At 43.7% G+C, this 21838-nt stretch overlaps 1 protein-coding gene across 1 annotated transcript; it reads right to left on the reverse strand.

Annotated features, from left to right (window-relative positions):
• Positions 1-2297: 2297 nt before the first annotated feature.
• Positions 2298-20134, reverse strand: ELAC1 (elaC ribonuclease Z 1). The gene is made up of 4 exons (XM_089513455.1): positions 20073-20134; positions 15041-15220; positions 13774-14241; positions 2298-3364 (listed from the first exon to the last, which is right to left on the reverse strand). The coding sequence occupies exons 2-4, from the start codon at positions 15195-15197 to the stop codon at positions 2895-2897; spliced, it is 1095 nt and encodes a 364-aa protein (XP_089369581.1). The 5' UTR covers positions 15198-15220; positions 20073-20134; the 3' UTR covers positions 2298-2894.
• Positions 20135-21838: the final 1704 nt, after the last annotated feature.

Consider the following 21838-nt stretch of genomic DNA (forward strand, 5'->3'; position numbering starts at 1 on the left):
GGATGCGCCATCGGCGTTTGAAGCTCAACATGTCCAAGACGGAGCTTCTTGTCTTTCCTCCTAAGCCCACCCTTCAACACTCCTTTTCTGTCTCTGTGGACAACATTTCTATTCAACCAGTCCAGCAAGCCCACAGTCTTGGTTTTATCTTTGACTCTTCTCTGTCTTGTATCCCTCAGATCCAGACCACAGCCAAGGCTTGTAGATTCTTTTTATACAATATTGCCAAAATACGACCATCTCTCTGCCTCTACTGCCAAGATCCTGGTCCATGCCCTAGTGATCTCACGACTTGATTACTGTAACGTCCTCCTGGCTGGGCTTCCTCTTTCTCACCTCCGTCCTTTAATCTCTGTCCAGCATTCAGCTGCACGCATTATCACTTCCACCCACCGCTCTGACCACATCTCTCCTGTGTTGGCATCCCTTCACTGGCTCCCTCTCCCTTTCCGTATTCAGTATAAGCTCCTGCTGTCGACATTCAAAGCCCTCCATGGACTGGCCCCTCCTTACTTATCAGACCTTCTTTCTCCTCACCTTCCCACTCGGGCCCTCCGTTCTGGTAGTCAAGGGTTCCTGTCTCAGCCCAGGATTTCCTCTGCCCCATCCCGGATTCGCCCCTTTTCACTTGCTGCCCCTCACTCCTGGAACCTTCTTCCCCCGCGAGCAAGAGCCATCACTTCTTTAACCAGCTTCAAAACAGAGTTGAAGACCATCCTGTTCAGAGAAGTGTTCCAAGGCATTGCATAATTGTCGTTTGCTATTAGATGTTCTTTTGTTGCCTGTTTATCGAACCATTTCCTGTATTGCTATGTACTGTATATGTATTATCCTACTTGAGAGTATGTATTTTCCCTGGATGAAGATTAACCTTCCATTTTGAAGCCAAGCCCTCCCTCCAGCCCATCTGCCTTGGTCCAGGCCTCGGAGGTAGAGAGGAACTGCTGGACCTCTTACCCTTTCCCGCCACCACTCCCTTCTCCTTCTGTGTCATGTCTTTTTAGATTGTAAGCCTGTGGGCAGGGAACCGTCTAACTAAAAAGATTGCATGTACAGCGCTGTGTAAATTTACAGCGTTTCATAAATAAAGGTTAATAATAATAATAATAAGATCCATAACTCAGTTCTTTGGGTCCTCAACCAAAGCCTTTCAACTGAGCCTTTAAAATGTTACCTTTAGAATCTTCTTGGTTATTTACACTAGTGTAAACAGTAACATCCAAAATCCACTAAACAGTGATACCTTTATTGGACCAACCAAAATGCATAATATACATATTGCAAGTTTTCAAAGCTCCACTGGCATCTTCATTGGCAAAAGCAGGGGTAGGCAACCTTTTTGAGCTGGGGGCGGGGTTGCTGTCCCTCAGACAACTGGGGGGCCGAAGCCGGGGGGTGGAGCTTCCACCCTCCAGGGGCGGAGCCGCACATGAGGGATGGAGCTTCCTCCCTCTGGGGCGGAGCCGCATGCCAGGGCGGAGCTTCCACTATCCGGGGGCGAAGCCACATGTCAGGGGTGGAGTTTCCACCCTCCGGGGGCGGAGCTGCATAATAATAACAATATTTGCAAGAAGCTACTAGGCAATGCCATAACACAGGAAAAATGCATGCACACTGTCTCAACCCAGAAAAGAGCAAGCAAGTCCATGTGGGGGGATTTTGCAAAGAGAATACCAAAGGATAACAACAACAATAATAGCAATATTTGCAAGAATGGAAGCGACTAGGCAAGGCCACAAAACAGCAAAAAATGCATGTCACTGTCTCAAACCACTTTCTTTCTCTCCCTTCCTCCCTCCCTCTCACTCCCACCCTCTCTCTCTCGCTCGCTTCTCCCCTCCCTCCCTGTCTCTCCTCTCCCTCCCAACCTTTCTCTCTCTCTCTCTCCTCCCCTCCCTCCCTCTCTTTCCTCTCCCTCCCACCCTTTTTCTCTCTCTCTCCTCCCCTCCCTCCCTCTCTCCTCTCCCTCCCACCCTCCCTCCCTCTCTCCTTCCCTCCCTCCCTCCCTCTCTCTCTCTCTGCCTCCTCCTCCTTCCCCCCCGCCCCTCCATTTATAGGAGGGAGGGCAGAGCCAGGAGGGAGGTGGGTGGCGCCCATTTGAAGGCCTGCTGCGGCTGCCGGAGCCCCATTTCAGGGCTCCGGAGGCCGCAGCGGGCCTCCTAATGGGCGCCGCCATTTTGCCCTTCAAAATGGCGGCGAAGTCTCGCCGCCATTTTGAAGGACAAATGGCAGCTGGAGCGGCTGAAATCGGCGGCGATTTCGGCAGGAGGAGGGACTGGGGGCTGGCGGAAAGGTGCCCGCGGGCTGCATCCAGTCCGCGGGCCAAAGGTTGCCGACCCCTGGGCAAAAGTGTTAAAAAAATCATACAGGAGAGAGAGAGGAAAATGATGTTAGTCATAGGCATGGATTTGGTCAAGATGTTGCGGTTGTTGTCCTCAGTTCAGATGGTATGGAAGAGTAATCATGCATGCAGGCCACTCCTCCTAGTGGCCATGTGGGTCCTGGGAAATTCATAAGTCCAGGAAATAAAATTTAAATTCCAATAAGGGTATCACTGTTTTGTGGATGTTGGATCTTATTTTACTTTGCTGTATGGCCAACACATTACCCTTGGTTATGTTTTCTGGGGTAAATAGTGTTATATGCACCAGTTGCATTTTTAAGCAGTTGTACTAGAGTAGTATACTAATGTTGCACTGAGTAACAACTGCACAACATGCAAGCACAAGGCACTATTGCTCAGTGTATGACTGACCGCAATAGGGTGCAACCCACTACAACTCTGCTGTAAATGTACACACTATATACCTGCTAAAAAGGATCTTGGCATATGAGTGTAGGTTCAGTCAGATGGTAGGTTCAGCAAATTTCTCCTATTTTGTAGTCCAGTTGTGCTATCTTGCTTTTTTCACTGGGATATCTATGGTCATAAAATCCTCTGCCAGCACTACCTCTTGTCCGTCCAACACCAACTCAGCTTGCCTCTTCAGTTCTGAGACATCCATATCTCCTTCACCAATCTGACTGGTCGGCTTATACCTCTGGCTAAAATGAGACAGAACCAGACTTTTTACTTTACATAGCTTTGCAAACTCTGCCGCCATTTTCGGAGTGCTGTGGCCATGTTCCTTGGCCTTGTCCACTTGGGTATCATCCAGTGTGGCTTCATGAACCAAGATATCAGCTTCATAACAAAGAGACACAGCTCCTTCTCCAACCATGCCACAACAGTCTCCTAAAATGCAAACTTTTCTTCCAGGGAGAGGTTCTGCTACGACATCTGAAGGAGAAACGATGGCCCCATTTTCTAGGACAACTGTGACACCTTCTTTCAGTTTACCATATATAGGACCTGGACGAACTCCTACAAATTAAAGCACAGGAATAATAATAAATAATATAAATAAATAAATAAATAAATAAATAGTTCATTTATTAACCGCTTTTCCAACGATCAAAGCGGTGTACAGAAATTATTAAAAACAGACAATAAAAACAGTAGAAACCACATCTTAAAAGTACATAATTAAAATAGATTAAATGCGACCAAAATTTAAAAACATCCAATGACATTATTAAAATCAAGAATCATAGATACTATACATCGATAGGGGAATATATTCTTAAACGGAATTAGGAGGGAAGGCTTGAAGGAAGAGATGGGTTTTGAAAGCCTTCTTAAAGGCTTCCACTGATCCACTAAGACGGATCCCTTCAGGTAAGGCATTCCATAGAGAGGGCGCCACGGCCGAAAAGGCCCTTTGTTGAGTGGACGCCAATCTCACCTTAGGTTGGTTAAGAGACAGTTTTCCAGAAATTCTGAGTGTGCGGGAAGTATTATGCAGGGAGAGGCGTTCCCTCAAGTAACCCGGGCCCAAGCCATTTAGAGCTTTAAAGGTAATAACCAACACTTTGTACTGGGACCAGAAACGAATTGGCAGCCAGTGTAGAGATTTTAAAATAGGTGTTATATGATCAAATCTCACTGTACCCGTAATTAGCCTGGCTGCTGCATTTTGGATCAGTTGAAGTTTCAGAACCTGATACAAAGGTAGCCCCATGTAGAGCGCATTGCAGAAATCCAAACGAGAGGTTACCAGTGCATGTACTACTTTTTCTAGGTCCCCTCGGTGCAGACAGGGACGCAGCTGGCGTATCAGCCAAAGCTGATACCAGGCACTCCTGGCCATTGCATCTATTTGAGATGATAAACATAGGGATGGATCCAGGAGTACTCCCAAACTACGTACTTTGTCCTTCAGGGGAAGTTTAATCCCATCAAGGACAGGATGACAAATTTCCCTGTCTGGGCCAGGCAAACCCATCATGAGTACCTCTGTTTTCTCTGGATTCAATCTGAGTTTGTTTTTCCTCATCCAACCCATTACTGACCCCAGGCAGGCGTCCAGAGGAGAGATGCCATCCTTAGACACTGTATCAGTCGGAGACATGGAGAGATAGATCTGGGTGTCATCAGCGTACTGATAACACCGAGCTCCATGGCTCCGGATGATCTCTCCCAGCGGCTTCATATAAATATTAAATAGCATGGGGGACAGAATGGCGCCTTGAGGGACGCCCGATGTAAGCTCTCTTTTCCGAGAGCAGCTGTCCCCCAGCCTCACCATCTGGAACCTTCCCGAGAGATAGGACCGGAACCACTGGAGCACAGTGCCCCCGATACCTAATTCTCCCAGGCGTTCCAGAAGGATACCATGGTCGATGGTATCGAAGGCCGCTGAAATGTCCAAGAGCACCAACAGAGTTATATCTCCTCTGTCGGTGGCCAGACGGAGGTCATCGACTAAGGCGATCATGGCAGTCTCAACTCCATAGCCCGCCCTGAAACCAGTTTGAAATGGGTCAAGATAATCGGTTTCATCCAAGACCACCTGGAGCTGAAAAGCGACTGCCCTCTCAATCACCTTGCCCAAAAATGGTAACAAGGAGACAGGTCTATAATTGCGCATGGATAGGGGGTCAAGGGAAGATTTCTTCAGCAAAGGCCTTACAATTGCCTGTTTCAAAGATAATAATAATAATAATAATAAGTTTTATTTATATACCGCCCAATCACTGGGAATCTGAGCGGTTTACAACAGAGGGGATAACAGACGGTTCCCTGCCCTCAGGCTTACAATCTAAAAGACACGACACAATAGGAGAAGGGAATGGTGAGGGGAGGGAGGGAATCAGGTCCAGTATTCTTCTCTCCCTCTGAGGCCTGGACCAAAGCAGATGGACCGGAGGGAGGGCTCTTCTTCTTCAGGCTAGCCCTGATGGAGCTGGGCCAGCCTATTCTCTCCCTCACAGGCTGAAGGATGACAATTATGGAGAGAGGGGCCTCTTTCTTTAGGCTAGCCCCTGATGATGCTGGGCCAGCCTACTCTCTCCCTCAGAGGCCAAAAGATGACAGTTATGGAGGGAGGGGCCTCTATCTTCAGGCTAGCCCAGATGGAACTGGGCCAGCCTATTTTCTCCCTTACAGGCCGAAAGATGACAGTTAAGGAGGGAGGAGCCTCTATCTTCAGGCTACCCCCATTGGAACTGGGCCAGCCTACTCTCTCCATTACAGGCTGAAAGATGACAGTTAGGGAGGGAGGAGCCTCTTTCTTCAGGCTAGCCCCTGATGGAACTGGGCCAGCCTACTCTCTCCCTCAGAGGCCGAAAGATGACAGTTAGGGAGGGAGGAGCCTCTTTCTTCAGGCCAGCCCCTGATGGAACTGGGCCAGCCTTCTCTCTCCCTCAGAGGCCGAAAGATGACAGGGAGGGAGGGAGGAGCCTCTTTCTTCAGGCCAGCCCCTGATGGAACTGGGCCAGCCTACTCTCTCCCTCAGAGGCCGAAAGATGACAGTTAGGGAGGGAGGAGCCTCTTTCTTCAGGTTAGCCCCGGATGGTACTGGGCCAGCCTTCTCTCTCCCTCAGAGGCCGAAAGATGACAGTTAGGGAGGGAGGAGCCTCCTTCTTCAGGCTAGCCCCTGATGGAACTGGGCCAGCCTTCTCTCTCTCCCTCAGAGGCCGAAAGATGACAATTAGGGAGGGAGGAGCCTCTTTCTTCAGGCCAGCCCCTGATGGTACTGGGCCAGCCTACTCTCTCCCTCAGAGGCCGAAAGATGACAGTTAGGGAGGGAGGAGCCTCTTTCTTCAGGCCAGCCCCTGATGGAACTGGGCCAGCCTTCTCTCTCCCTCAGAGGCCGAAAGATGACAATTAGGGAGGGAGGAGCCTCTTTCTTCAGGCCAGCCCCTGATGGAACTGGGCCAGCCTACTCTCTCCCTCAGAGGCCGAAAGATGACAGTTAGGGAGGGAGGAGCCTCTTTCTTCAGGCTAGCCCCGGATGGTACTGGGCCAGCCTTCTCTCTCCCTCAGAGGCCGAAAGATGACAGTTAGGGAGGGAGGAGCCTCCTTCTTCAGGCTAGCCCCTGATGGAACTGGGCCAGCCTTCTCTCTCTCCCTCAGAGGCCGAAAGATGACAATTAGGGAGGGAGGAGCCTCTTTCTTCAGGCCAGCCCCTGATGGTACTGGGCCAGCCTTCTCTCTCCCTCAGAGGCCGAAAGATGACAGTTAGGGAGGGAGGAGCCTCTTTCTTCAGGCCATCCCCTGATGGAACTGGGCCAGCCTTCTCTCTCCCTCAGAGGCCGAAAGATGACAGTTAGGGAGGGAGGAGCCTCTTTCTTCAGGCCAGCCCCGATGGTACTGGGCCAGCCTTCTCTCTCCCTCAGAGGCCGAAAGATGACAGTTAGGGAGGGAGGAGCCTCTTTCTTCAGGCCAGCCCCTGATGGAACTGGGCCAGCCTACTCTCTCCCTCAGAGGCCGAAAGATGTTGGTACAGTACCTTCCCGAAGAGATGTGTTTATTATTTGGTGAAGGGCAGATGTTATAACATCTCCTCCCTGTACGGTCAACCAAGAAGGGCAAGGGTCAAGGGGGCAAGTCGTCTTTTTCATGCATCCAAGGAGCTTGTCTACGTAAAGGTTCTGCTCGAAAATTGGCGTCAAGATCAGCCCTTATCTGAGAGACTTTATCAGCAAAGAAGTTGTTAAAAGCATCACAGCAGGCAATAGTTGGTTCAAGCAAAGGGTTCTGGGTGGCCGGAGTTTGAGTTAGTTCCCTGACCACCCTGAACAGCTCTGCCGGACGAGACTCTGTTGACGCAATCCATGCAGCACAGTACACATCCCTGGCTGCACTGACTGCCACTCCGTAGGAACGTAACAAGTTCTCATGGAGTGTTCTGTCAGATAATTTCTGATGTTTCCGCCAATAGCGCTCTAGCCGTTGTGCAGCCCGCTTCATCTGGTGAAGATCTTCTGTATACCAGAGTCTTTTCTTTGCAGCAGACCGGCAAGGACGCTCGGGAGCGATACTGTCTATAGCCCTGGATAAATTACTATCCCAGTTGTCAACCAGGGTTTCGACAGTATCACCATCATTCCCAAACACAATACCCTCTAAGGCGTCTTGGAACCTTTTGGGTTCCATCAGCCTTCGAGGGCGGACCATTATAATAGGTCCACCACCCGGGGGGGTTTTGGATAGTGGCATCCAGTCCTATCTTGACCAGGAAATGGTCCGTCCATGACAGGGGGGAGATGGCATTAATTCCCACCCACGGACGTTCTCGGACCATACCGAAGACAACATCGAGTGTGTTACCAGCACAGTGTGTTGGCCCTGAAACAAATTGGGACAGGCCCATGGCTGTCATGGATTCCATGTTACCTTTTAAAAGGCTCTTCCTTCCACATAGTTTTAAACACACATTTGTGTTTCCATGGAACCAAGAAACAGGGGCCTGGTCATATCGTAGCATAGTGGAGCAAATTTACTTCCATTACCTAAATACACCAGATCTGATCTGATTTTGGAAGCTAAGCAGGGTCAGCCCTAGTTAGTACTTGGATAAGAGACCGCCAACAAATACCAGATGCTGTAGGGGCTATATTTCAGAAGTAGGAGCTGGCACAACCACCTTCTTTGCCTGTGAAATCCATGGCTTGCCATAGGTTGACAGGCGATTTGAAAGCACATACAGACCATTACAAGAGTGAAAACTAGTATACAATAATGGTTTCAGTATTAGGCTAGAACTCCAGAAGTGTGTGTGTTGTGAGCCTTCAAGTCTTTTCTGACCTATGGTGATGCTAAGGGTTTTTTGTTTTTTTGTTTTTTGCAAGATGTCTTCCGAGGTAGTTTGCCATTGCCTTCCCCTGAGGCTGAGAGGGTGTTACTTGCCCAAAGTCACCCAATGGGTTTCATGGCTGAACAGAAAACTGAACCTTGGTTTAGGGTTCAAATCCTTGTTTAGACATGGAAATCCTTGGTTAACCTTGACCAAGTCACACTCTCTCACAGCTTTAGAAGAAGGCAATGGCAAAACACCTTTGAATAAATCTTGCCAAGAAAACCCCATGATAGGTTTGCCATAATTCAGAGTTGACTTGCGGACACATAACAACCATTACAAGAGAAATTGTACACAACTCATGTTTCTTCCTGCACTGCTCATTGCTCTTTTTTAAAAAAAAAACCTTACAGTTGGTAAGAGATTGGATTTGTTGCTTTTAAAGAGCTCATTGCTCTCTCTTTAAAAAAAGCAAACCCTTAGGATTGATCAAATCTTGGGAAAATCTGCTTCATTGCATCTAAAATGCCTTGAGCAGTTCTATTAAGTTGTAAAGGAGCTTGTTGCAATCCCTTCAAGTACCATCTTTCACACTCACTCAGTAATTCTTGAACCCTTACACTCTTACTATCAACTCACTTTGTTACTTTTAATATACTGGTCCCAGAGTCTAGATCTTATAAATGTACAGTAGTTATTTGAAAATATGCATACAGTATCTGCACTATACATCTTTCTCTCATGGCTCTCAGTCTTGATTCATTACCACTACATTCAATCATACTTCCTAATATGTGGGTGTTGTGTGCTTTCAAGTCATTTAGGATTTATGGTGAACCTAAGGTGAGCTTATCATAGGGTTTTCTTGGCAAGTTTCATAAGAGACTTGCCATCCTCTGAGACTGAGAGAGTGTGACTTGCCCAAGGTCATCCAGTGGGTTTTCATGGCCGAGCAGGATTTGAACCCTGGTCTCCAGAGTCATAGTCCAATGCTCCAACTACTACACCCCACTGGGTCTTCATCAACTAACCATTCCTTAAAAACTTGAAATTCTGTGGAGGAGGAGTGAAAACACAAGATATTGTTAATACTGGAAAATGTTCATCCAAAAAGACTTAATTTTTAAGAATAAAATATTCTTCCTAACAAACTATCCACACCAAATCACAGGATCTGTGCAGTCCAACCCTCTGTCATGAAACAATGCAGTTGGCTCTCCATATCCACTGATTTTTTATCCACAGATTCAACCATCCACAGCTTGAAAATATTCCAAAAAGATATACATTCTAAAAATAAACTTTGATTTTACCATTTTATAGAAGGGACATGGTTTTATCATGCCATTGTATTTAATGGGACTTGAGCATCCAAAGATTTTGGTATCCACGGAGCCTCATGGAACCTAACTCCAATGGATACCAAGGGCCCACTGTACACACCTAAACCGCTCCTGAGATTTGCCCATCCATCTTAAAGACCTCCATTGAAGGCAGTCTATTCCACTGGCAAACAATTATTAAAGAAGTTCTTCCTAATGTTCAGATGAAATGTCATTTTCTTACAACTTTTGAATCCATTGGTTTATGTCCTAGTCTCTGGAGCAGCAGAAAACAAGCTTGTTCCATCTTCTATGACATTACTTCAGATATTTAAAGATGGCTATCATGTCTCCTCTCAATCTACTCTTCTCCAAGGCTGCTGCCACACTACAGAATTAATGCATTTTTGACACAGCTTGAAATTGCCACGGCTCCATCCTATGGAATCTGGATTTGTAGTTTGCTGTGGCACCAGCAAGCTACTGCCAAATATCTCACGAAACTACAAATCTCAAAATTCCATAGCATTGTGCCATGGAGTTAAAATGGTGTCAAACTGCATTAATTCTGCAGTGTAGATGCAGCTTCGGTTAAATATACCCTAAAACATTCCTCGTAGGACTTGGTTTCCAGATCTGTTACCACTGTGATCACCCATAAATTGTTAATATTCCTCTTGAATTGTGGTGCCCCGAGCAAAACAGAATTGGTCTATAGTTTGAGTCTCCTTTATCCTAATTGTTTGGGGCTAGAAGTATTTTGAACATCAGGGTTTTTCAGATTTTGGAATATTTGCATACACATAACGAAATATCTTAGAGATGGGACGCACGTCTAAACATGAAATTCATTTGTTTCATATATACCTTATAGGCATAGCCTGAAAATAATTTTATACACAATGTTTTTTATACTTGTATGCACGAAACAAAGTTTGTGTACACTGAACCATCAGAAAGCTAAAGTGTCACTATCTCAGCCATCCATGTGGGTGATTTTGCAATATTTTGGATTTCAGAATTCTGAATAAGGGAGGTTCGACCTGTATTATTGCTCTCAATCCTGCCACTATACTGGTTTGTTGATGCAGGTTAGAACTGCACAGGAAAAAACTTAATCCAGTTCCAGATCCTCTTCATCCTTTCTTTGATGCATTCATGGCCACAAAGATTTTGTACCCAAAAGGGCACGAAAAATCATAAATTATATACTGGTCTATGTACACCATAATGTTTTCATCATGTATTCTCTCTTTAACCCAAATGTGTGCAAGCACACTTTCTACAGGTAGCTCTTTAATGGCCTTAATTAAGTAACACCTTAGGGTAGAACTATAATCTTATTTAAGATTATATATAGCAAGTCATTATAAAAACAATCTAGCAGTTTGTGTTTTGTTGCTTCAGAGGTCAGAACCTGAACCAACCAGTTTAAATTACAAGATTTCAACTATGCCTTAGAATGAACTTCCAGAGATGTTCCACAGTGGAAACTGGTCGTCATGGAAGGTGGGACAGAAGTTTTAAATTTGGAAACAGCCAGCCAATTGTCAAGGTTATGTAGCTAAAGTTGTTGTTGTTGTTGTGTACCTTCAAGTCTTTTCCAGCTTATGGACACCCTAAAGTGAATCTATCATGAGGTTTTCTTGGCAATTTGTTCAGAAGAGGTTTGTCATTGCCTTCTGTTCTATTTTCCATGGGAAACATGGCAAAAATGAGAGACTGTGAGTTGCCCAAGATCACCAAGTGGGTTTCATGGCCATGCAGGGAATCAAACCCTGGTCTTCAGAGTTGTAGTCCAATGCTCAAACCACTATGCCATGCTGGCTCTCATGGACGTTAGATTCTAGGTTTCTAAAAATGTTGAAGCTGTGGAGGAAAAACAAAACACATTCTCCTCTCAATTTTTCCCCTTTACATATTTGAAATCTTGCTCACCCTCTAACCTTATACCCTGTACAAGCACTGGACCATAAACCCATCATCTCCACTAGTCAATACATTTGGAGAGTACCAGCCTGGGCAAAACGGATGTAGCAACTAATTTCCAGCAATCACAAGAGACTGAACTAAATGAACTTTGAGGTCTATAAGTTTATATTTCTACAGCACCAATACATTTTGTTTTTTGGGTTTTTTTGCTCTCCAAAGAAAATGGTCACCTTTGAAATGGTTTCACAAAAGCATCTATGCATAAACATCATACGCATATGTAATATGCATATAGACTAATACACTCTTCCTCCCTTCTAAAACACGGTATTGTTTATTGGCTCAAATCTGAAAACATCAGTGCAGGACTTTATGGGAGTGACTGATATATCATTTCTGCATGAACATAATGTGTGCATATTGCATGTATATATATGTGTGTGTGCGTGTGTGCGCATTATGTTTATGCAGATATATATCTACCATAAAGTTCTGCACTGATGTTTTCTGACTTGAGCCAATAAACAATATTACCAGTGTGTTTTAGAGGGGAGGAAGAGTGCATTCGTCTGTAACAGTAAAGGACAGGAAGCACAAAGTCATCTTAAAAGACTCATTGGTTTAATGTGACATGCCCTTCCACAGCTCATCATCTATTTCACTGCACGAAACATAAGATTTCAAGAATACACACCAGAGTAAGTCAATTAATCCCTATAGTGCCACAACATGCTCTCTTTTTGTTTTCTGCTCAGAAAACTATTAGTCATATTAGCCACTCCACAGCTGAGGAATGGCATCACTGCTCATGAGCTCAGCATGATCCCTGTGGGAATTTCACTTCATGTAGTGGCTAAGAGTCTGAGCTGTGAAGCAGGAATTCCACTGTCCAGATCGCAACATAATATTGACCTGCCATGCAGGTTCTTTGTAAAGCAGAAGCGGGAATCACGTGTCTAATTTTGGATTTAAGAATGGAGGCACAGTGAACTGAAGGTAGCAATTTATGTGACACATTGCCAGTCCAGATGTTAGCATCACACCTGTGTAATCAGGCACTGAAACAAAGATATATCTTAACACTTATAGCAGTTTGGGAAAATCTACGTAACATTCACAGGGGACTGGTCTAGATTAATTTTGAAAGTGTCGATTCTACATTTCATAGCACCAATCTCTGAATGACAGAGATGCAGCTGTAAAATGTTTTGAACAATCTATGGTGTGCTACAATACATACTCATGTATAAGTCTAGAAATTTTAGTCCAAAAATTGACCCCCAAAAATTGAGTCAACTTATCCACAGGTCAATGTAAGTACTTTACGTTAAATCTTTTAAAGGAACCATCCTCTAGAGCAGGGGTTCCTAAAAGGAACCATCCTTTAGAGCAGGGGTCCCCAATCTGTGGGTCGTGACCCCTTCAGGGGTCGGTCAACCCTTTCTCGGGGGTCTCCAGGTTGGGACTCGCCCCTCCTCTTCCACGTGGCCAGGCCTGCTCTGGCCTGCCGCCGCTGCCTCCTCCTCCTCGCGACAACCATCGCCATCACACAAGGTTGCTGATGCTAATCCATTAGTTATATCAAAATCCATAAATTTGACCTCAAAACCTGCCCCCAACTTATAAATAAAGTTGACTATATGTGGCAACACCTTATAGTTGGCTATATGTGGCAACACCTTTTAGCCTTTAAAGTTAAAGTGGTTCCTCTGATTCCATAAATTCTACATATTCAATGTAAAGGATATCTATGATAAAAACAGGAATCAGCATGGCATAGTGTTTTGGGTGATGGATTGGGAATGTGGAAATCCAGGTTCAAGTCATCACTGACTCTTGAATTTTTTTCTGGATGCTCTTGGGCTAGTCATTCACTTTCTCAGCCTGACCCATCTCACAGGGTTGTTGTGAGAATGAAGTTGGGAGAAGAGCCATATAGTGTATTTTGTCTTCAGTTCACTGGAAGAAAAGCAGAATATATCTAAGAAATAAAAATAAGCATCCTACATACTGTTAGTAAATTCCTTCTCCATGTGCTGATCCTATCAGCAGCATAGTTGCACACTTTTGTAGGAAGTCTCATTTTGCCTTCAACAAACTTCCAATCCAAAGCCAAAGAACATGTTTTATGAGTCAAACATGCTGGGTTGTTCTTCCTGGTGGTGCAGTGGTTAAATGCCTGTACTGCAGTCACTCACTCACAAACCATAAGGTTGTGAGTTCAGTTCCAGCCAGGGTCTCAGGGTCGACTCAGCCTGGTATCCTTCCAAGGTTGCTAAAATGAGTACCCAGCTTGTTGGGGGCAAGTAGTTTACACATTGTAAACCACTTAGGGAGTGCTTAATTGCACTGATAAGAGGTATAGAAATGTACTTGCTATTGCTTGCTATTCTTACCTAGTTCCTTCAGCTTCTGCACGTTGAGTCTTCCAGCCCGTGGCTTCTCTTCCACCAGAAACCCAAAGGAAGGTATGCGATGAAATAACCTGAATGCCTTCATCACAAACTGTTCATTGTCCACCAAGGGGTACGAGTCTTCAGAAGGATCTAGATAAATAGTTCTCCCTTGAATCTCTTTAGACAAGGCCTCATCTCTATCCACAAAAGACAGCTCCTTCCGTTCTTCTACAGGGCATTGATCTTGTGTGGGCACCAGTTCATGTACAGCATAAGGGATGGCAAGTTGTAAGTGAGACAGCTCCATCGTTCTCCAGAGGAAGCTCCTCAGACCAAGTGGCCCATAAATATCTACTGGAAGCTTGTTTGTGGCAGGACCACTCTGGAGGCTGATAGTACATAGAAGTCCAGGAAGACCAAAGAAATGGTCTCCATGAAGATGAGTTATAAAGATTTTAGTAATTCTTCCTATGAATGTAAAAAACAGTGAGTCAAGTGAGGCCAAACTGAGAGACTTCAAACACATAATAGAGAGAGTACATGAGGAAAATGTATGCTTGCATCAGAGAAAAGATTATACTGACCAAGAAATAATACAGATTGAACCTCTCTTATATGAAATGCTTGGGACCAGAAGTGTTTGGGATTTTAGAATATCTGTGTTTGCATATATGTACATAATAAGATATCTTGGAGATGGGACCGGAATCTAAATACAAAACTCATTTATGTTTCATATACACTTGATGTTTCATACACACTTTAACCACATAGTCTGAAGGTAATTTTACACACAGTATTTAAAACAATTTTGTGCATGAAGCAAAGTTTGTATACAATGAACCATCGGAAAGCGAAGGTGTCACTATCTCAACTATTCATGAAAAAAGTTTTGTTTTTTGGAATATTTCAGATTTTGGAATAGATTTTGGATAAAGGAGATATAACCTGTATAGGTTTACATCATTTTAGGCTTGTTTTTAGGCTTATTTTTAGGCCTCGGTAATTCTTCCTTGGGCTTCAGTAACAGTGGTAAAAATTTAGTCACGTATAAAACTTCCTGCCATAGAAGCTAAATTGGTTTCTCAGATAACAGGCAAAAACATTTTTATTCAGACAGATCTATGATTTCTGTGGACATCTGTGCTAGATTTCTGTGGAAGACCTTAAAGCAGAGTGGACAAAGTGTTTGTGGGGTCATGGGGGGCATATTTGTCATGTTTCCCATGGAAAATATAACAGAAAAATGTGAATATCCAGAACTGACCTGCTTTCAGATTACTTTTCATGAACTGGGTCTGGGTCCCCTCGCCACAATCAAACAGCCAGCATTCTCCTTCAAAACGAACTACCGTAGCTGAGGCACCTCTGGTTGGAGATGGATATGCGGCACCCGTCCCCAAGAAAGTTACATCCATTGACATTTTACTCAGAGGCAGTGTAGCACCTAAAGGAACATGTGCAAATTTGATTTATTTTTGCTTTGCTTGCCACACTGTCAACTTGTTTCAAAAAAAAAAAAAAAAAAAAAAAAAGCTACCAGACCTCAAAAGGTACTGAGAATGCTACAATCCTCCATGCACTTACTAGAAAGTAAGACCCATTGAACTCAATGGGATTTATTCCCAACTAACTATGCAAATTATTTCCCTGGATATTAGTTACTGGTTAACTTCTCAGCCGCCAGCTTGGGTCCTGTCTTGGAAGAAAGGCAGGATTTAAATTAGATAAATCAATATTGTATTACATGAGGGCTCCTTCACACAACACAGATACATTGCCAAATGTATCTCCTATGAAATCCTGGGATTTGTAGTTTGGTGCACTAGAGGTCTCCAGCAGTGAATTCTAAATCCCTCACTAAACAATCCCATGATTCCATAGGACAGAACCATGGCAGTACAAGTCATATTAAAGTGCTTTAACTCTGGTTGTCAATAACACTGGAAAGCCAGAAGTCTGAGTTGCATTTTAACAATCCCAAACTACAGGTTGAGACTCTCTGATCTGGAATTCCAAAATCCAAAATATTCCAAAAACCAAACCTTTTTTCATGGATGGCTGAGACATTTGAGTTTATCACATGAAGGAGATTGGGAGTTTATCTCATGAATATCCTGGAAAAATCATGTAATTACATAAAACGATTTCACACAACGTCACACAAAACCTACCATTAAAGTGGTCACATAGGCCCGTTACAGAAGGGCCTTAAAGTGCGCGCTCCGTGCATGCTAGGGTTAGAAAGGGGCGTCCTTTCCAGACGCCCCCAACCCTAGCACGCGTGGAGCGCGCACAAAATGGCGGCGGCCGTTCCACACGGCCGCCACCATTACGACGTCACGACTGCACCGCCTCTATATGGGGCGCATAGTGCGCTCTTTCCCCAGCCGCAAAAGGAGCTCCGAAACGGAGCTCCTTTTGCCGTTTGCACCGCTGGGTGCAGCCTTTAGATGGCTGCACCCAGCGACGCAAGGGAGAAAGGGGCCAAGCCTCCCCTTGAAGCCCCAAGGACACCCCTTTCCAGGCCTCGGGGAAGGGGCCTTTTGCCGCTTCCCCACGGCCTGAAAAGTGGCAGATTGGGGCCTCAGCAGCTGCCGCTCTGGCCGCTGAGGCCCCGATCCGGTGGGGAAAGGGGCGGGTGCAGGCCGCCACTTTTCGGCGGTCTGTAACGCGCCAAAGAAACATTAACGTGCATCTTTTTACTTTCAGGAATGCAGCAACAATGCATTTCCAATATTATTTTATTTGCGTAACTGTCTGTGATAATAATTCATGCAATTACTCGCCATTTTTGCTTTATTTGCGGGATGCTTTAAATGTGCTTTAATCTCTCTTTAATGCTGAAATTAGCTCCAGTGTGATAAACTCCATAGACACCTTTGCTTTCTGATGGGTCAGTGAACACAAACTTTCTTTCATGTTCAAAATTATTAAAAATAGTCTTTAAAATTACTTCCAGGCTATATTTAGAAAGTGTGTATGAAACATAAATGAGTTTTGTGTTTAGACTTGGGTCCGATCTTCAAGATATTTCATTCATCTATGCAAATATAAGTATTCCAAAATCCAAAAAATAAATTCCAAAATCCAAAACACCTCTGGTGCCAAGCATTTCAAATAAGGGAGAGTCAACTTTTGTAACTTGTTCTAGACTCCCATAAATATGCTCGGTTTTAGATGTATACGTAGTTTTCACATTCTTGGGCCTTTATTGGAAATGGACATACACTTTGCTCTTTGTCAGTATAAAAAATGTGTGTATAATGTACTTGTTTTGTGTAAAGCACTATGGTGCTACATAGATAAATAATGGCAGTAAAGTGCTTTCCAACACAGCTTGACAGCACAATAGGCATAGGATTTCTTTTCTGAAAACAAACAAAAGAGAGGACCAGGGAGGTCAAAGCACAATGGCTTAAAAATCCCCTTTATGAAGATTTTCTATTAAATTTCATATCTAGTGAATACATGGAGTAAACTCGCTCGCCCATCAGACATTGTACCACTTGAAATGGGACATGAGGGTACCACACTGAGCTGGACCCAGATGAGCCATTGAAATCAATTGGCCAGCCATAATATTTTCACAAATGAAATGGAATAGAAAATCCAACAAATACTTTTTCTCCTCCGCACCAGTAACTGTGCAATAATAATGAAATCGTAGGGGGCAGTGTGGTGTAGTGGTTTGAGCGTTGGATTAGGACTCTGGAAACCAGGGTTCAAATCTCCGCTCAGTCAGGGAAAACCACTGGAAGATCCTGGGCAAGTTGCATGCTCTCAGCCTCAGAGGATGGCAATGGCAAGCCCCCTGTGAGGAAACTAGTCAAGAAAAATCCATGATAGGGTTGCAATAAATCCGAAGTGCAGCACTGATCCTCCTTCTGTATGGGCAAGTCACACACTCTCAGCCTCACAAAACCCCATGACAGATTCACCTTAGGGTCCCCATAAGCAAAAAATCTAGTTGAAGGCACAACAAGATAAATCATGCAATAATAAATAAGAAGTTGATCTCCTTTTGGAACACCTGAGATTAACCCTCTGAAGCAGATTGCTACCTCACCCTCCTAATGGTAGGGCTGGCTAGGTAGATATATCCATTCATGACAAGGGCTGCATTCATACTGCAAAAATAATCCAGTTTGGCACCGCTGTCATGGCTCAATGCTATGGAATTCTGGGAACTGTCATTTTGTGAGACCTTTAGCCTTCTCTGTCAGAGAGCTCTGGTGCCACAACAAACTACAGTTCCTGGAATTCCATAGCATTGAGCCATGGCTGTTAAAATGGTGTCAAAGTGGATTATTTCTGCAGTGCAGATGGTTAGCCTAAAACCTAAATCCTCTAGGGAATTTCTGAGCAGTCTCACCATTTGTAAACTTTACCTTTTGGGGACTGTAAGAAACAGAATGTCCTTCAGCATAGCAGGTGGGGGATTCTGGGAACTGAAGTCCAAGAATGATTGAGCCAGGACCCTCCAGATGTATGGGACTGTAAATATAATAATATAATAATCAAATACAGGGCAATGTATATTCTAAACAAGAAGCACAAAAGACTAACAAGGAAAGTCCGATATCTTATTAATGGGCATGTCACACTCTCTCAGCTTCAGAGGAAGGCAATGACAAACCTCCTCTGAACAAACCTGGCCAAGAAAACCCATAAGATAGGGTCACCATCAGTTGAAAACAATGTGAAGGCACATGAAACAACAACTCCATTGCAAAATGCAATTGCAAACGGTAACAAAATGTCCTTTGCAAACATTTAAAGATGATTTTTGTGAATCAGAAAAATCACTGCATGAATGTACCTGTAGTCTAAAAAATTCATTAACTGAAACAGAGAATGGATGATTACCAGTGATAAAATACTGGAAGAAGAATCGGCAAGCCCTGATAATACAGTGTTTTGCAATACGAACATTATTTTATTCTCTTTTTTCCCCTTTCCTTTATTACAGCTTTTTCCCTCGAAATTTTGTGGTTTTCAATAGGCAGATCCACTGAGGACAGTTTAATGATTTAAAGAACAGTGGTGATAGCATGACTTAGAAGCAACAATGGAAGGCAGAAAGCATCGTAAGTTAAGAGTCAGTATCAGGATTTTTTTTATCAAGAGTGAAGACTATTGTTATTTTGCCAGGTTACAACCATGTACTAGAAAACAATTAATATGTACAGGGTAGAGTCGATTATTGTTAGTTGATTATATGTTATTACGCCTTGTACTGTATTTTGTATTATTTATATATTTTTTCTTTTCTTTTTTTTTTTTTACCTTGGTACTATGTTATGTTTGTAATTTGAATTTATTTAATATTGCTTTTTTGGAGTTGCGTTGGGGGCTGGGGAAGGGATTAATTATGAGTTTTATTTGAATTGTAGTGTATTTTTTTCTTTTGATTTTTGTTGATCTGTATTGAATTATATTGTACTTTTTATTGCTGCAACCCACCCGGATTCTACGTGATTGGGCGAGATATAAATAAATCAGTATTATTATTATTATTATATTTGTTTTATATGTTATAAATAAAATATTTTAAAAAGAAGAAAAGAAAAATCACTGAATACAAATACTGATGGCTCTTACAAATTGTACAGGCTCATCACTGACTCCTACCATCCAAAGCTAGTCCCAGCGCTCTTGTCAAACATGGGTGGGGATGATGGGACTTGCAGTCCAATTTATTTCAAGGTCGCTGGAGCTTCAGATTTAGGCATAGACCCATTGCACCTTCACTTGGGAATCCCATTTGATTATGCACCTGATTCTCCCTTGCTGCCAGCCTTCCTTCTAGTTTCACATCTGGGTTTCCAAAATAACCACATACATACACACACACACATATATCATCAAGACCCTTAAACCCTCTTGGAAGGTTTAGGATGCATTAGCCACAGAAAACCCTCTGCTTTTAAAGTACATACATACATATATGTAGAATATATTCTTTAAAAGCAGTGTGTGTGTATGTATTCCTTAAAAGTAGTTCTTTAAAAACACCTGAAAGCCTCTGCTTTTAGAATATTTAAATTTATTTAAATATTTAATTTAAAGAAATAGTTAATTTAAAGAAATTAAAGAATATAATATATATATATATATATATATGCATACAGACTGTAAAAGCAGAGGGGTTTCTGGGGCTGACGCATCCTGGCTTCCAAGAGGATTTAGGGGTCTTGATGATCTATATTTTTCCTCCCCCAATTAATCTGAAAGTAATGCTCCAAGGAGGGCCAGGAGGACACTGGGCTCCCTGCTCCTTGCAAGATCAGAAGTACCTTTGCTTTGCAAAATCCTGTTTCTTTTCTGGCATGGGCCAGAAGAGGACCTTTCAGGAAAAGGCAAGCGCAGGACTAGAGAGACCTCCTGGTTCCTGGGCTGGACTTTGCAGAGGAGGAAGAGGAGGAGCAGCAGCAGCTCAAAACAAGGCATTTCCCCCCCTTTTAAAGCGAGAGGCAGGAAATCAAAAGTTGCAGCTGTGCCTAAGAAGACTAGAAGTCTTCTTCTGTATCCAGCAATAGATACAGTTGCAAATCCACACTGCAGAAATAATCCAGTTTGACACCGCTTTAACTGTCAGGGTGCTATCCTGTGCAATCCTGGGATCTGTATTTCGTTGGAGGCCTCCCCAAAAAAACTCTCTAACAGAGAAGGCTAAATAGCTCACAAAGCCCCACATGCCATAGCACTGAGCCCTGACTTTTAAGCGGTTTCAAACTGCATTAATCCTGCAGTGTGGATGCAGCTGCAACAGGATTGCTTTGAGTGAGAGTTCCTGCGTGGCAGGGGTTTAGACTGGATGGCCCTTGTGGTCTCTTCCAACTCTATGATTCGATGACTTAAAAACACTGCAGACATAATCCAGTTTTAGCTGCCCTGGCTCAGTGCTGGGGAATCCTGGGATTTGTAGTTTGTTGCAGCACCAGAGCTCTCTCTAATTAGCCTTCTATGTCTCACAAACACTACAAGTCCCAGAATTCCCCAGCAGTGAGCCAGGGCAGTTAAAGCAGTCTTAAACTGGATTATTTCTGCAGTGTGTTTGTGACCTGAGAGTATCATAGATTAACATGTGGAGGGAAAGCATGCTTTATATACTTTACCTGATGAATTTGTGCCTGTGCAACAGTGAAAACAAAGGGAGCACCTCTTCTCCCCCTGGTTGTAGCATGTCAAGAGAAAGAAGGGTAGGATCGTGGGGTCACCATGCCCAGTGTTTTTGTTTCCTTGCAAGGTTTTTAATAGCTCCACGACAGGCAGAACATCAACTGGTGCAGCATTTTTCACACGATGTCGTGCAAAACCCGCCATTCAAGTGGCCACAAAGAAGCATTAACACGCATCTTTTTTGTGATGTCCTGCCAGGACTGATTGAATTTCCCCCTGCATTTTCTCTCACATTGGTTCAAGCCATAGTATGTTTAGTGTAGAAAAGTTCTTTATATTAGTTGTGGGAGGAGCTGTAGGATCCCCTGCATTATTTCCAGGTTTGGTTTGCCCTTTCCCAGCATGCTCTGTTGTAGCTGGAAGCGTTTAGTTTGGAGCAGTCTTTGCTGTGAGCAGGCAGAGAGCTGTCTTTTTGGTGGCAAACAGGCCCAGACAGCCGGAAAGGGCATTTCTTACACCTTAGCCATTTTAGTTACCAATTTAGCCGAATTAGTTACCATCAGCAAGAAAATAGAGGAATTCAGGAGCTGAAAGACCCTGCACCAGCTCCATTGAGTGAGGAGAACAAACCAACATCAGACCCAGAAAGATGACATCCAGAAGATTGCTAAAGCTGTAAAGTATCTTTTGTTTAGAGCTGGGGAGGAGAAAACTCTTTATTTTTGTCCTTTAAATTAAATTTCCCCCCTTTTGAACTTTACATTCAGCTTCAGAGCCTTTTTTGGGGTAGACGAGTTTGATCTCACCAGGGTACTGGCGTTGCACACCCAAACCTGCCACCACCTTTAGTTGGGTGTGTCTTCATATTTTTACTTTTGGGATGTCAGCAACAATGCATTTTCAATATCACATTATTTGCACAATTGCGTTTTATAATCAT

Source organism: Sceloporus occidentalis, unplaced genomic scaffold (genome assembly GCF_023333645.1).
Source record: "Sceloporus occidentalis isolate IW3139 unplaced genomic scaffold, rSceOcc1.0.p SCAF_1, whole genome shotgun sequence".
Classification (NCBI taxonomy): Eukaryota; Metazoa; Chordata; class Lepidosauria; order Squamata; family Phrynosomatidae; genus Sceloporus; species Sceloporus occidentalis.